Source organism: Condylura cristata, unplaced genomic scaffold, assembly GCF_000260355.1.
Source record: "Condylura cristata isolate star-nosed mole 26May11 unplaced genomic scaffold, ConCri1.0 scaffold00017, whole genome shotgun sequence".
Classification (NCBI taxonomy): Eukaryota; Metazoa; Chordata; class Mammalia; order Eulipotyphla; family Talpidae; genus Condylura; species Condylura cristata.
The window spans coordinates 31,129,327-31,146,237 of NW_004567118.1; the positions used below are offsets into that span (position 1 = coordinate 31,129,327).

General features: G+C 40.5%; 1 protein-coding gene across 3 annotated transcripts in view; it reads right to left on the reverse strand.

Annotated features, from left to right (window-relative positions):
• KIAA0753 (KIAA0753 ortholog) overlaps positions 1-16,911 on the reverse strand; it is a 57,246-nt gene that overhangs the window by 21,354 nt on the left and 18,981 nt on the right. For 2 of the 3 annotated variants that reach the window (XM_012726653.1, XM_012726652.1), the window contains exons 8-12: positions 8,222-8,454; positions 6,868-7,034; positions 4,548-4,667; positions 3,455-3,586; positions 3,129-3,218 (exon numbers count right to left, since the gene is read on the reverse strand). In XM_012726653.1, the coding sequence (XP_012582107.1) occupies positions 3,129-3,218; positions 3,455-3,586; positions 4,548-4,667; positions 6,868-7,034; positions 8,222-8,454 (742 nt within the window). The remainder of the gene's footprint in view (positions 1-3,128; positions 3,219-3,454; positions 3,587-4,547; positions 4,668-6,867; positions 7,035-8,221; positions 8,455-16,911) is intronic. The other variant, XM_004685116.2, reaches the window with a different exon arrangement.

The window sequence follows — 16,911 nt, forward strand, 5'->3', positions numbered from 1 at the left end:
ATATATATATAAAACCTAAAAAAAATTGAGATCAGACTTTCAAATTTGGAGAAGTGGAATAAATGTATGTTTCCTTATTCTTACCATTAAGTACAATTAAAAACCTTGTTTACTATGAACAAGCATAAGACAACTGAAAGCAGAAGCAGAGAGGACAGACTAGTTTGGAACTTCAGCACCCAAGGGACAGTTACATGGTATTCTCTGAGTTTTCTTTTCATCTTCTATATCCAAGACTAGGTATGGGAGAAGCCAGCTATGTAGAAATACCAACAAGCACAAGCACAATATAAAAATATGCCCTCATAAAAGTCCACTCTCTCTAGTAAAAGTACCAAGAAAGGGTTAGTCTAGGGAGGGGACAAACCTTTTAGAAAATACGGCTCTTGTAGACAAACCCCACAGAAAAACCTGAGGCCCCCACCCTTACACACATAAGGACAGATCAAGTGGGAAGCAGAGAAACCATAAAAAAATGCTCAACACCATTAGCTAGAAGGAAAATCTCTTCAACCTAGGCTGAGCCATCACTGCACTCCCACCCAAATAGGGAAAAGCAGCAGTGTCAGCATCAAGTGCTGGCAAAGATCAGAACTGCACCCTCCAGCCTCACTGGTGGGAATATGAAAGGGTTGGAAAAACAGTCCGGCAGTTTTACAAAAAAAACCAAAGCTACCAAAACACTCCAGCAATGGTACTCTGGGCATTTATCCCTGAGAAACGAAAACCTGTGCTCACTAAAAAAAACCTATACATGACTGTTTATAGATTTAGCCTAAAATTGGGAACCCCAGATGTCCTTCAAGAGATGATCAGTTATATAAATTGCAGTACATCTGTTCCATGAACTATAACTGAGCTCCCCCCCACCCAAAAAAGAGCACACAATTGATAAATGTAATTCCCCTCCCTAGACTAACCCTTTCTTGGTACTTTTACTAGAGAGAGTGGACTTTTATGAGGGCATATTTTTATATTGTGCTTGTGCTTGTTGGTATTTAACATAGCTGGCTTCTCCCATACCTAGTCTTGAATATAGACGATGAAAAGAACTGTTTTTAAAAAAAAGCAGCAGCAACTGATCCTGAAAGGTCATACTTAAGACACTACTTCTACAACATTTGTGAGCTATCTAGAAGACCAAAAAAACAAAATCAAGGACAGGCTGCTCAGGGCACCAGGGGAAGGTGGGACAGGCAGAAGCAGGACAGCCATGAAGGGCGACGTGAGCCTGGCTGCGGTGACAACGTGCCCTGCATCTCTGTGTCTGCCAATGTCCTGGCTGTGAGACTTACAGATTCCCAAGGTGCCACCATCAGTGAAAATGCAGTGAATTTCTCTGTATTATATTGTTGCAGTTTAATCTACAAGTATCTCACAATAAAAATGCCATTCAAACATGTTTGTAAAACATGATCTTCAACCACAAATACTCTAATGTGAGTATTTGTATAGCTGAGAATATGAGAGTCGAATAAAGGCATTTTTGACTTACAAGATCTGAGAAGATTACTTCCCATTCATGCCTTATCAAGAGGTTAAATGGGTTTCAGCAAAACAGCAAGTAAACCAAGATGGCACCCATGATATCTACAGCCACACGCGTGGGCCTGCCCTAGAACCTTGACTCATCTTGCCCTTGTGCTGATGAAGTGCCTGCCTGTTCCCCGGGGCCTGCTGTCCACTGAGGATACGCCTCTCATCCCACAAAAGCTGACCTGAAAGAACTAAGAAGCAGTGCGTTAGAGGCAGCCCACAGGCCGACCACTTGGTCCTCCTAGCCAGGTTTCTTACAGAGGCCCAGTCTTCCTGGTTCACTGCCCGACGCTCCAAAGGTCGTAAGCACATTGCAAGGACTTACTGGTGTGCCACTCCCTGATTTTCTGGGATGAGTGTCTAAAATTCCCAGGGATGCACAGGGCAGATAATGAACTCTGTCCAGCTTCTCAGTTTTCAAAATTAAACAATAGATTGTTAGGTATCCATACAGACACGACAGGTTTATGGAAAGGGTAATAAAAGATTAACACATGAGTCAAGGCAATGGTTAGTTCTGGGGAAAAAAGGAAACAAGTAGGAGAGACACATGGGACATTCTAGAGCAGTGTAAGGACCTATTTCTTGGCTTGGGGTAGTCATGCATGGGTTTAATTTTGTAATATTTTGGATTGTACCTGTAGCATATATGTGAATTTGAGTAAAAAAAACACTCAAAGGGCTAACTGGAGCACAGATATTACACCTTTGCTATTTCCCCAGATGGACATGTGAATAAGAGTCACTGAGAATTTGATTCCATGCCACTGGAAAGCTGCACCTTCTAAGGAAAGGAGTGCCCAGACTGTGGCGGCACCCAGCACAGGAGCTGTGAGTGTGTGAACATGTTACAATGGCTGCATGATGACGGGAGGCATCTGCTGCAGGAGAGCCTTCAAATCCTAAGATTCTGTGACTGTATGACTTGAAATCTTCACTACATACAAAAAAGTCTTAATCCTTTAACAAAAGAACCACAGCCCTTCAAATAGGGGTGCATGTTCTGTCAGGCTTGGTGAAAGGGTACACAGTTGTTGCACAGAGTATTCTATTCACCTGACTTCAGGATGAACTACCAGAGCTGGAAAAATGAGGTAATGGCAGCAGCATGGACTAGATGTCACAAATGCCGTCATGCCTCTAGTTAGGTGATTACACTCTCAGGCAAAGAACAGAATAAAGCAAACTTATTTGGAAACCATAGGCCACACCAAGTGAAACAAAAATATCTATAAATTCACTCATGTGCAAACATGCACATCATATTATCCCTACCCTCAGGACTAGCACCTAGTAAAGAGAAAAACATGTTTAAGGTCAGCACTAACATATGTAAAACACTCATCTTTCCGCCAAAATTTCCCCAAAATTATAGATTTTTTCCCCCAGTTATCACTCAAACACCACAGACAGTAAGTATTTCCCACCAAAATACTTTATCAAATACACACAGGTATGCAGGTATTCATGCATTCACTCAGTCACCCATTAGGTGAGGTCAGCCCGAACAGTCCAAGTTGGTTGGTAAAGCTATCTAGACCAAATGGAACAGGCAAGAATTCACTTTCCTCCTCAGAAGCAAATATATATACCTCAGTTTTTGAAGTCTATCCACTTCTTCAGCTTTGAGTTCATGCAACTCCTTTGCTCTTCTCGAAGTTTCAGCATCCAGCCAATCGAGTCTAGAAGAGGATACAAAAGAGTCACCCCAACTCTCCTCAAAGCAAAGTCAAGACCCCGTAATCTCCAATCTTGGCTCCACTAGACTTTTTAGGTCACTTCAAAAGCCTTTAAGCAGGTGGAGAATCAGTAAACACAAGAAGTGTAACTACACTGCTCAACAATCACAATTAGCTGCCAGAATAGCTAGAGAATAGGCCCACTTCAGCTTTCGCAAACTCAGAAACAAATTATTTACCTCTGTTTTTGCACTTTGCCCATTTCTTCAGCTTTTAATTCTTCTAGTTCCTTCAATCTTTTGGAAGTTTCAGCATCAAGCCAAGCAAGTCTAGCAGACAGTACAAAAGAGTCAGACCAGTTCTGCCTTGACCTGCAGGTTATTACACAGACCAGGAGTCAGGACCCACAGAGTTTAATCCTAGGTCCATTAAAGACGCAGTCAGTAAAAAGCTTGGAAAGCTCTCCATGTGACAGTTCATGTCAATAAAAGACATTTATGTACAGAAGTACTCCCAGTTAGCAGAGCAACAAGAAACTGCCCACGAGTGTTCTTAAGAAAACCAGGCATCACTGTGCGCGGATTTCTAAGGATTTCTTGTTCAACTATAAAACAAAGCCCTTGCTATGTAGTTTCAAATTTAGAGAAAGAAAGGGATTACCAGAGGCGCCACATAGGCTCAGGGAAGCCAGATAAAAGCGGAAGAGAAAAACCAACTCTCAACAATTTTATTGTATGTGAAAAGGCTCTGAGTCTTTCAATTTGGAGAGGTAAATATTATCAAATTATTTAACCGCCCACTGCATTTTTGTTTTTCCAAAATTTTAAGAACAATTTCAGCCAAACAAATGCAGAACCACCTGTTTTCACTGCTCTCTTCTCATGGAATGTTCTCAACTCCACCCCCAACCCCTCCTCCTGTATCTTAAACCTATTTTTCAAGCCCTGACTTAATGGCCACCTCTCTCATAAAGCCTCGGTATCTGCAGCAAATGCATGCTGTTCCCCCTCTAAAGGCTTTCAGTCCTTAACCCCTCAGCTCTCAGTTCTGCCTTAAAGGAGCGCTAGCGACAAAGTCTCCCTATGGCATACAAATAAGGTGCTGGGATCATGTCACCGCACAGGTGGCGACTGTGTTGCATGCAAAACAAACGACTGGTAGACAACTGACACTTACATAATTTTTGAATGAATAAAATAAGGAATAAGAGAGAGTCCCTGCAAGGGATACAGTTTAGTGAAAAGACAGAAGAGTTCACGTCTGAGTCTCTGTGAAAAGGAGTCTATTTCAAAGTCTTTAATTTTCAAATATTTGAACACCACCAGCGCAAACCTGGCTGCTTCATGCTCAACTGCACCTCCAAAGTGACTTTCTTCTTGAACATCTTCTTGCTGAAGAGACTGTTCTTTTATGGCATCTTTAGCTCCAGGTTTCACCCTCAGCCATGCAGCACTGCAAAAAATGAAAGGGTATATGCTTTGTAATCATTTACTCTGCATCCAAAGGTTCACATCAAAAAGTGCAGGCCCCACACCCCTATGTTTATTGCTGCTTTATTTATAATAGGAAAGACATGGAATCAACCCAGATGCCCAAAAGTCGATGACTGGACTGAAAAGAGGTGGTACATGTACACAATGGAATATTACTCAGAGATCAAAAAAGATAAACACATGTCTTTCGCAGCAACATGGATGGAGCTGGAAGGGATCATGCTTAGTGAAATAAGCCAGAAAGAAAAAGAAAAAGACCGGATGGTTTCACTCATAGCAACAGCATAAAGCACCAGGAGAGAAAATAGTAATAATAATGAATAGCCATATACCAGAGACATTTTACAGGGGTGGAGTAGGGAATGGGATCAAAAAATGGGGCTTGGGGGGCCCTCCCTGGTGGCGCAGTGGGTTAAAGCACTGCACTGAGAAGCTAAAGCCACTTCCGCATGAGTTCGATCCCCACCTGCCCCAGAGGTGACCACATGGCGAGGCAGACCTCTCCTGACCCGCCCGCTGCTCCCCTCAGCAGTGTACTTCGTCGATCTGCCTATTCGGCTCCTCTCTCTGTCTCTGGTGAATCACCTCACCCTCCACATCTCTGGCCTGTACCCCAGTTCCATATGAATAAATAAATAAGTCTTTAAAAAAAAATGGGGCTGGGGGAGGGAAGTGCACTGGACTATGGTGATGGCACACGGGTGAATTGTGGTGGGAAGCCCACAGGGATTGCAACTAAGATGGAAAAGGGCATAAAATGATGTAAAAATAAACTATTACATTATTAAAAAAAAAAAAAAAACAAAGTGGGTGGAAAAAAAAAAAAAGTGCAGGCCCAGTGGGGTCTACAGCACGGGGTCCTGAACCAGAAGCTGAGTGGGAAGAACACCTCCAGGAGTCAGGCTCAATGGCAAAGGAGAGCAGTTCTCCTTTGCTTTCACAGAGCAATCACTATTTTAAATGGAAGGAAAAAAATATTAGTTATAGATGAATGACAACAAAGGCCATTACACCATGGATCTGGGTCACAAATCACATCCCACATTACCAAGCAACTGTGTCCTGAGTAAGGGCTAACCTAGCACGGTGAGTCCACAGCCCGGCCCTCACCTGTCACACGCATACCCTAGACAGTCCACTGCAGACTTGAGTTGAATACCAACCTTAGCTAAGTGAGGTTTTTATGATCTTACCAATTAAATTCACATCTCTAACCAACATGCAGCTGAAAATACAGAGTTTACAGCAGAGAAATAAAAACTAAAGGTCCATTATGAAATCAGAAGATCAGATTCTAGTCCCAGCTCGCTCTGTGACACAACCAAGGACATTATCTCACAGATTGTTTCTTCAACTTTAAAATGAAGGTCGAAGGGCAGCCATGACCATTCATCGGAATCACTCAAAGCCTTAAGGTGAGTCCCGGGAGCATCTTACCCGCTTCTCCAACTGTACTGCAGAGTGCGGCACCTGAGTCACCATCTTCTCGTCCCTTTCTATTTCCGACCTCCAGGTCCCTTCTGTTCTCCTTCAAAACCTTTGGCCCCATGGTAAACAAGCTTCCCCTGGACCTGTCACCAATCCCTCAAAGGCTATTTCCACTCATTTCCTGCTGTCCTGAAGGACAGGACCTTTTTTCCAGCTCTGAGGCGTGGCGGCCCCTCCTCTCCAGGTGCTGAGTGACATGAGCATTACCCTGCTGTCCCTGCATTCAGGACAGTGTCTATGACATGTGCATGGTTTCATCATTTAAAATTATCTTGAGTTGGAGTTGGAATTACTTTAAAGTGTTCACTTAGCAAAGAGTTAACTGATGTCCAGTAAGAGTGACTAAATGCTAGGCACTGTGCTAGGCGGTAGCCATTCGGGTCTGAGAGGCACAGTTCCTGACCTCAAATGACTGGAGTCTACTGCGGGAAGACACAGTGAAGCTTTTGAGTTTCTGTGCAAGGACACACACGACTGTGGCTGTTGGGTGGCCCCTGCAAGGAACCAACAGGCTTCAAAAGAAATACTGCCAAGTGCTACTAACCCAAGTAAGTATTTCTTCTTAATGGGAACTAAGGCTGCTGCTATTTGCCCTAAGCAATAGTTCTCTCTTGATTTGTGTGTGTGGAAGAAAAATAAGGTGTGCTCATAGAGTCACCTGACTTACATACCACTTAGGAGACGCTGGAGGGGATGTGGGGTTTGGAGGTATCCAAGGAGTCCTGAGGTCTTTTACAGGCTGTTGGTTCATTTTTAATCTGGATGAGACTGTTGTTTTTTGCAACCTGCTTTTGCTGTGAGACTGAGTTGGTCTACTTTTTTCAGTCTTACAGGGTCCCTGTGAAAGGTAAATAAGAGTTATAAAGTCAAATGGATACCAAAGAAACTGATTCTAACTCTAGTTTACTGACGCTTAGTGTCCCTCTGCTGCTCGTGCATCTGGGAGCACGAGACCTGGCTGGGAAGCGCAGCGTAGCACGTGGAGCAGAGAAAACACACTGATACATCTCTGCTGGGTGGGGGAGGGGCGTAAAAATGAGAGTCCCCGCCTTTGCTCTCTCTCTGTACATATAAGATATATAAAATATAGAGATATATTTTTTGTTGGTTTTTTCCTAGTTAAACAAATCAAAAAAAGATAAACTAGAAGACATTCTCGCCAAAACACTTAACCTCGCCATGTATCAGGTTTCTCATCTGTAACGTGGGAAATTCTTCAACAGTTTCTAGAAGGTGAAACAGGCTACTATGGAGTAGGAGACAGTGAGGGTGGGAGCACCACCCCCTCAGGAGAATGAAGCAGGCTATGCGTGCATGCAGTGGAGCGCAAGGCTGCCCCTGGAGGAGAGCCCTGGGCCACTGTGCACAGGTTCCCCAGACTTCCCAGGGGCCACCATAGGAGTCTTTTTTGCAAGAAAAAAAGACCTGACCCTAACCCATGATCTGTGGGTACCTAGTGACTACCTTATTCTGGGGGATCACCTGACCCAAATTGGTTTCCTACAATAGCCTCTAGCTAGCAACACCAAGTGACAGAAAATACATCAAAAGTTTCCAAATCAGGATGTCATCTTCTGGATAGTTCCCCTCTGGCTGGCTCCCAGAGCCATTTTAGAAAGTATTTACCTGAGGATACCTTTTAACACTGAATGGGTATTTATCTTAAGCAGGAATCAAATCTTAATCCCCTCAAATTTCACACTTCTAACTCAGAAGCAGAAAAAAAAAAGGATTTCAAAATAGCCTGCCCAATTAGGATCTTCCTATCAAATTATTTAAGATCTTACCAATACAGGACAAGAGAAAATAGTCTGACAGTCTGTACTAGGTCAACATTAAAAATGATAATTTTTTTCAAAACAAAGTAAAAATAACCTGAGGCTAAACTAAATCAGCTGTGTTTTGAGAGCCAGACTCAAAGGCACTGGCAACTCCAATCCTGGCTCCCCCACTCACTGGTCTGTGTGACCTGGGACAATGTGAGGCCAAGACAGATGGACCAAAACCAAGAAATGGTTTTCTTACTTGCTGTAGTCTTGCCGGTACCATAGTATCTTTCTTCTTCGATGGTAGATTCTCAGCCACAGGCCTCTTTTTTGCTGTTTTTGTTTTGGCCATGGCTAATATCTCTTCTTTGAAGCTTGTATTCTGCTCTAGAATAGATGGGGCTTCTTCTGGGAGAATGTTTACATCTAATGCATCAGGCTCATTTTCCAAGTTCTGGGTCACTGGAAGCTCTCTATCAGTTTGGTACTTATCTATAGGGAGATTTCAGAAGGACAAATTAAGGGAAAAGCTATTCAAGTCAAGGTGGTGAACATGATCCTCTATGAACGTGCACGCCCCAAGTGGCTACCCCAGGCCTTCTGAAAGCAGAGATGCTCTTTTCGCAGAGATGCTCGCATCCCACAGCTTCTACTAACAGAAGCCTCCATGTCATGGTTGACTCCTTATGTCCCACACCACCCACCTTCACCCTTTCTCTTGGTGTCTTTGACCCTAATGGCTAAATATGTCTTGTACTGATCTCCGCCCTTCCTTTGCTCGTGACCTTCCCAAGATCAGGCATGCAGTGTTTGTGGCTACAGTAATAGTATCTCTTCACTGGCCTCTTCCTCATCTTCAATCACCCTTTCACCTGGCTACCAAAATCACTACTCTAAGATGTAGATACTTAAGTGTCACTTCTCAAAATCTTCAGTGACTCCCAATTTGATACAGAATAAAGGCTGACCTTCAAATATGACTTTCAACCTTCAGTGGAAGAGGAAAAAAGACTGTCTATCTGAGGATGTTTTCTACATAGAAAATTCAAGAGACCATTACAACTAAGAGAGTTCAGTAAGGTTTACGGATAAAAGAAAAATGCACAAAATCAGTATCATTCCCACATGTTAAGGTGACTATAGAAAAGAGAAAACATCCCATTGTCAAGAAAACTATAAGGCACTTAACAAGAATGTAAAAACACTGCACAAGACATTTATTTAAAAAATTAAAGGTATTTTTAAAAGACAACAGAGAAGGTATGAACAAATTGTTTATATGAGTGAAAAGAATATTGGAAAGATACCAGTTCTCCCCAAAGTAATCTGTAATTTCAAATGCAAATTCAGTTAAAATCCCAACAGGTAATTTTGGTGCATCTAAACAGGTTGACCCTAAGAGTCTCATGAAAAATGAAATTCCAAGAATAGCTCAAATGATTCTCAAGAACAACAACAAAGTGGGGAGTGGGGCGGGGTGAAGTTTTATTCACTTAGAGAGATGTGTGTGACAAACTGTACTGATGAAGCCAGGGGGAGCAGAGGAAAGGCAGGACCCAGCGAAGCAGGATGGCTGTCGGCGGCCTCACGATACGTCATTGGGTGTGAACGTGTCTGTTCAACACAGTGCTGAGACTGTAGATTGTCTATCCACAAAGGAAAACTGGATTTTTACTAATTAGTTACGTAATTGGATTCCAAACAATGCCTAACTTCCAAAAGGAGTAAAATCCTAAATAAGGAAGGGAAACTTTAAAGTTTTTAGAAGAAAAGAGAGGAGACATCAGGGCAGATAAAGTGTTCGCTAACTCAAATATAATATTGAGGTATTTAAATGTAATTGCACTAAGCTACAACCAACTTTTGACTGAAAAAAACCATGAAGCAGACAAGTCAGAGGAAGCAAGGAGATATATATAGTACATGTAATTGATTTAGGATTACTATTAAAATATATAAAGAGCATCTACAAATCTATAAAAAAATCCAATAGAGAGATAGTTAAAGGAAAGAAACTGGTCATTTAAAGAGAAAGCCTGAACTGTCAATAAAGACACGAAAATATTATGATGAGCAGTTAAGGAAATCTAAACTAAAAATGAGATAAACTAGTAAGAAAATCTAACCTAAAAATGTTCTGTGCAAACATTCAACCCAGAGGAACTCTCAAACATGAACACTCAAAGACACAGCAAGGATATTCACTTCATTGTTTATGAAGAAAGTGGAAACAACCTAAATGTTCACTAGTAAGAACTGAAAATAAACCACAGGAAAACATATAGAGCAGTTAAATTAATAAATTATATTTCATGTATTGATAGGAACAGGCTTAAAAATCTGAGTGAGAATAAAGTAAACTACAGAATGATACTAATATTGTAAGAAACCATTTACATGAAATGAAAGGAAGTCAACCAATGACATATTGTTTATGACTAGATACGTAAGCAGTACAATTATAAAAACAGAACAAGCATAACCTACGATAAGGGAGGGGAATAAAATGGGAAGAGATTTTATAAAAGGGGCTTTGGCTATAGCTGTAATATTTTATTTCTTTAAAAAGTCCTGAAGCAACATGTGAAAACTGTCAAATCTGGACAGTGAAGACACAAGTGCTTATTATTTTCTGTATATTTAAAACATTTCAAAAAAAAAAAAAAAGGAAACCTACATTCAGACTATTTTAATTGCAGTACATCAGTACATCAAGGGTCAGGTTCTCCCTACAGCTCTTCTTTATCTGATACTGATACTTTTCAAGACCATTCAGCTTACACAACAAGGAAATATATCAATAATTTGGGAGAAAAGAATGCTGACTTGAATCCTTGGTCTATAATTTTTTTTATTAGTGCACAAGTTTATGTATAGCAAAGCAACTCTGATGTCTAGGTCCTGAGCCCTTTCAGATAGGATTTGCATAAATCAGCATGCAAATGTAACACAAGTTCCTGGGACAGCTGAGAGTGAGGACAGTGCTGGTGGGATGCAGGAGCCACCAATGTTCTCTATCTGACCAGTTACACGAACACTGGCCACCCACCGGAGAACGACACTAGCCAACAATGACAGAAATCATAATTATCAAGTGAGGCTCATGCATATATCCCAATGAACAAGGACAGTGAGAGGGTTTTCCACTCAAGTGGTTTCTGTGTGACTTTGTAGGGATAAAAGACAAGAAGCAAGGAAGGAAGGAAGCAGAGGTCTTAGGAGATAAGAATGGAGGATTTAAGCAAAGTGGTAGCTAAAAGAGAAAAAGAAAATGTATCCTGAAATCATAAGGACAAGAAGAAAAACATAAATAAAATAAATAAAATAGGGTCAACCACATTCTTCCCCATAATTTGCAAAGTCTCTGTGACCAGGGTTCAATTTGTAATGATGCCAACAATTAATCCTATCATCCACTATATTTGCCCCGTAGTTTTTACTTTACAGTTCACATTCATCACCTCATTTGAGCCTCACCATAACACCACAGAGCAGGCAAGACACTGAATATGACAATTCTTCAGATGATGAACAGTTAAATGTTCCTCAAGGCCACAAGGAGAAAAAATGACATAGCCACGTCTCCTGGCTTCTGGCCCTAGACTCGCTCCTTCTCCCTGTCAGGGCTATGGAGATGTTCCATGGAATTATACTTACTTCTTTACAACCACATATTCTTACTGCTTAAAAAATGCTAAAATGGCCACCAAAGATCGGTTTTGTCAGAAAATGCCTAACATAAACCTGACCTTTTCTTAATGAGCTGGGATTATTATTATTAACCAGAAGCAACACTTTGCAGCACTTAGTACCTATCTAATTTGTTACTTACAACAACTAAGTCAGTGACGTGGCCATCAGGACTTTTATCCCCATTTTACTGATGAATAAAAGGTTCAGAGGGATGCAGTCATCCACCCAAGGTCAGAAAGTGGCGGAGCTGGGACCTCCAGCTTCCCCCTCTGAAGCTGGCCTTCATTTTTCACTTATCAGTTGTAACTGTTATCACTTATCAGATAACTTATGAGATAATTATTTAGGAAATGTGTCTGGAACATGTTCCACATTTCCTCTGGAGCATCACAAGTGAGCCCTGATATTCAAGTCACCATGATTTGCTGCTCAGAAGCCTTTCAGAGTCTCTCCCCTAAGTGCCTAACATGTGCCATAATCTGACCTAGTCCTAAAGACATAATGGCAAACAGACACCATGCTTATCCTCAAGGGAAATATCACCAACACAGACTTCTGGTTACAAAGTAAGTACTCTAAAGCCTCCCGGTGGCGTAGGGGTTAAGTCTCAGCACTATCGCCCTCATAGCCTAAGTTCAATCCGCAGCCAGGGAGCTGACCCACATGGTGCAGCAGACCTCTCCTGTCATGCCTGCTGCTCCCTCAGCAGTGTATTTCCGTAGATTCACCTGTTCGGCTCCTTCCCCCACTTCCTCTGGTGAATTCTTTTACCCCCTGCATCTCTGGCCTACACCCCAGTTCTCATATGCATAAATAAATAAGAACAAATCTTTTTAAAAAGAAAGATACTATATTAGTTCTTCCTGCCTACTAACAATGGGAAGAGGCGATCACATTAGATTGGGTGAATATCTAATAGAAATAGAGTAAATTAGGTATTGTTACATTCATATTAAAAGTGGTACATTAAGTGTTTCAGTTTCTACAGAACTAGTGAAAGAAATAGAAGACTAAGAAAGAAAAAAAAACAAGTGAAATCTGGACTAATACATAGCTTTCAAATTAGTATAGGAAAAAAAGAAAAAAGAAAAGCTTAGTTATAAAACACGTACAAATAAAAAACATAAACAAGATAGAAAGTTCAAATATACCATTAATTGCAATAAATGTAAGTAGGTTAAATACAGAACTCTACAAAAGAATTTAAAACACCAAAAATATAAACTATTTATGAGACATTTTTAAAGCAAAACATCTGAAAAAAAGACTCAACATAAAGAGATGTTATTCTAGAAATATGTCCAAAGAGCTAGGTAGATGAGACAATATTATTAGCAGACAAAAATGAGAAAATGAATGACATTAAAAGAGACAGCCTGTTAATAACACATAAAGTTCACAAAAAATATTTAAGTCAGGAACTTGTAGGCCTAACATTACAACTCCAAAATACACAAAGCCAAAATGAACATAATTACAATTATGAAAGAAATAAAGAAAGATTAACTATCACCAGAGTCTTTAACATATCTTTGTGTCAGTCATCTATAGCTCAAGTAAATAAACCCAGAAAACTACAGAAGAAAAAGATATAAAAGAAGATTGGAAAGGAGGAAATCAAAATTATTCACAGGTCATGACTGCATGCACAGCAAAACAAGAATAATCTTCAGATAAGTTATCAGATATAAATGAGTTTAACAAGGTTGGTAGATACAAGATTGATACACAAAAAGCAATTCTTTGTCTATGCATTGGCAATAAGCATTATAAACTAACATTTCTAAAAGAAATTATTTACAAGAACACTGAAAATGTCAAAATGAAGGTATAAATCTCATGAAAGGTGAACAACTGCCCTGGCACTCATACACACAAACTATAAATTACTGAGAGTACTTAAAGAAAACTAAACAAATTGGTGTAATATACCCTATCTGTGGACTGGCAAACTCAACATTATAAAGGTCTCAGTTCCTCATCAAAATCCCAACAGAGGCGGCCTCCCGGTGGCCTACGGGTTAGGTCTCTGGACTATCACCTCTACTGCCTGAGTTTGATCCCCAACCTGGGAGGTAAATATAGCAGTGCATTTTAGTAGATCTGTCTGTTCTACCTGTCTCTGGTGAATCTTGTCCCCCTCCCTCTGCACCTCTAGTCTACACCCCAGTTCTTCTATGTATAAATGAATAAATAAATAAATAAATCCAACAGATGTGTTGCTGTGGCAAAGCATGGGAGGTGGGAGAAATCAACAAACTCTGAATCTAGAATTTCTATGAAAATACCAAGGATCAAGATTAACTAGACATTCTGGAAGAACAGGTACGTAAAACTGTTCTATTGTGGATCAAGGCTGAGAATAAATAACAGAGTGTGCACTGACCTATGAACCAATGAGGGGAGCAACAGAAAAACGTAAGGTGCAGAAACTGCAGACACCACTGATGACTCAAGCAGTACAGCACGCCACTTCCGGAAAGAATAATCTTTTCCATAGACAGTGTTACCTCAACAGGATGCCCAACTGAAGAAAACAAAACTTTTCTAGGAACTAACAAAGGAAAACATCTTTTCACCCTTCAGAAAGGGTATGAAAACAAAAATTATACCACAGATTAACACTGGACTACAGTGAGACATTAAAAAAACAAGCCATATCTTACTCCTAAGACACTTACATGACAGATAACTAAGGAAAGGTCCCTATGCAGAATATTCCTACAAAAAACATTTACGAATTAGTAAAAAATAAACTAGGGAGAGAAGGGAAGAAAGGAAGAGAAAAGCACGATAAGAGAGGATCAGGCAAGAGACTTGAGCTGAAAAAACTTTACCAAAGAAGAGATGTAAGTAGTCATAAACATTTGACGAAAGTACTTAACACCACTAGTCTTCTAGAAATGTACATTAAAACATGCCAGCCTTGTGCACCAACCAAGTGATTAACATTTTTTTAAATTACTAACAAGTTGTTGACAAGGATGTGTAACAGTTCCCCTACTTGCTGGCTGGACTATAAAATGACTAACAGCTATGGGGGGGGGGGGGGGGAGAGCCTTTATCTGTTGCACTTTAGAAAACACATACCCGGCACTCCTTGGTGACGCAGCAGGCTGGAGTGCTGCACTACGAAGCCAAGCCAGGGCTGCCTCAGTGTGAGTTTGATCCCCACCCCGGAGGTGGTCCACATGGCGCAGCAGACTTCTCCTGTCTCGCCGGCTGCTCCCCTCAGCAGTGTACTTCATCAATCTGCCTGTTCTGCTCCCCACTCTGTCTCTGGTGAATCTTCTCACCACCCCTGTATCTCTGTCCTATACCCCCCATTTCTGTATGAGTAAGTAAATAAAATCTTTTCTAAAAAAAATAAAAACACATGGCCCTCCCTGGTGGCGCAGCGGGTTAAAGCACAGCACTGAGAAGCTAAAGCCCTTTCCGCATGAGTTCGATTCCCGCCTGCTCCGGAGAACACATGGCGTGGCAGACCTCTCCTGACCCGCCCGCTGCTCCCCTCAGCAGTGTACTTCGTCAATCTGCCTGTTCTGCTCCCCACTCTGTCTCTGGTGAAGCCTCTCGCTGCCCCTGCACCTCTGGCCTCTACCCCAGTTCTGTATGCATAAATAAATAAATCTTTAAAAGAAAAAAAAAACATATACCCTATGACCTAGCAATTATATTCCTGTCAACAGCTACAACAGAGGCACATACACACACATCCTAAGAGAGACATAAAACCAATCCCAGCAGTTTTTTCTAATTGCCTAAGACTGGAACCCCAAGAACAGAAATGGAACAGATAAACTGTGAAAAGTTCATATAATGCAACAATGAACATAAACAGATCAGACGGATCTGACAAAGTGTTAAGGGAAAGAAGCCAGTCCCAGGAAGTTTATTATGTGACTCTAGTTTTATGAAGTTCCAAATCAGGCAAAACTTAAGTATGGCATTAAAATTCAAAATAACAATTTGGAGGAGGAGGTAGGAAATAGAGATTTGAAGAGAATAGAGGATTTCTTAGTGCTTATAATGTACTATTTTCTTGATTTGGGTTTTAAGCATACAGATGTTCGCCTTATGGTAATTAAATGAGTTGTAAATTTATATTTTATGTACTTTTCTGTCTTTTCTGGATTTGTCCACACTGATACAAATGACACATGAAAAAAATTCAATATTAAAATCTTAGAATTATTTTTAAACACTATCACCAGATAGCTCTAGATGATGAATTAAACTAAGAAAAGAAAAAAGGAAAAGAAAGTCTCTTTGCAAAATGTTTTGATGTGTGAATCTTCTAAAAATCACCAGTAAGCACTATATAAAGAAAGCATTCCCATTACATCTGGGGGGAAATGATGCTTGTCATTAAGGCTATTGTGCAATATTACCTTGAATTAAAGCATTCAATAAGGCAGAAGGAAAAAAGAAAAGGTATAAAAATCGCAAAAGGAAAAGCAAAACGTTCCTCATTGGTAGGTGATCTTGTCTATCTTGAAAAATATAAAATAATGAACAAACAAAATCTTCTATTTCATCACACCTAAAACATCATGTTTAAGGCCTGTCTCTGTTTTATGTACCAATCAGAAACTTTAAAATATTGTCAATCAATTTAATAATGCATTTCAATTTCAGAAGTGTTCAAATCTATACCTTAACACCACAAAGTACAGTTTCATAATAAAGATTTCAGCAGGTGCGAAATATAAAGAGCAATGAGTAAATGTAAAAGCTTTGCTACAAGTAACAACAACCAACTTTAAAGTGTAATAACAAACATTATATTCAAAAGCAATAAAACCTATAAAACAAAAAACCTGGAAACAAACCTATCAAAGAATTGAGGAATTCCTATGTATTCCTATGTCAGGAATTCTTATATGTAGAAAATTATGAAATTCAGCTCAAGGGATGAAAAGAGGGTGGATACAAACTGGTGGGACTAGTGCATATTGTAAAAATGTCACTTCCTCCTTAACCTGTAAACTCAGTGAAACACTAATCAGAATACCCACAGCATTTTTTCCTGGAATTTGACAAGCTAATTCTAAATTCCTCTGGAAGCAATCACTACCAGCAAAATTTTAAAAAAGAAGAAAGAGGCCATCCCTAGTGGCGCAGCGGGTTAAAGCACAGCACTGAGAAGCTAAAGCCACTTTCGCATGAGTCCGATTCCCGCCTGCCCCAGAGGTGACCACATGGCGTGGCAGACCTCTCCTGACCCGCCCGCTGCTCCCCTCAGCAGTGTACTTC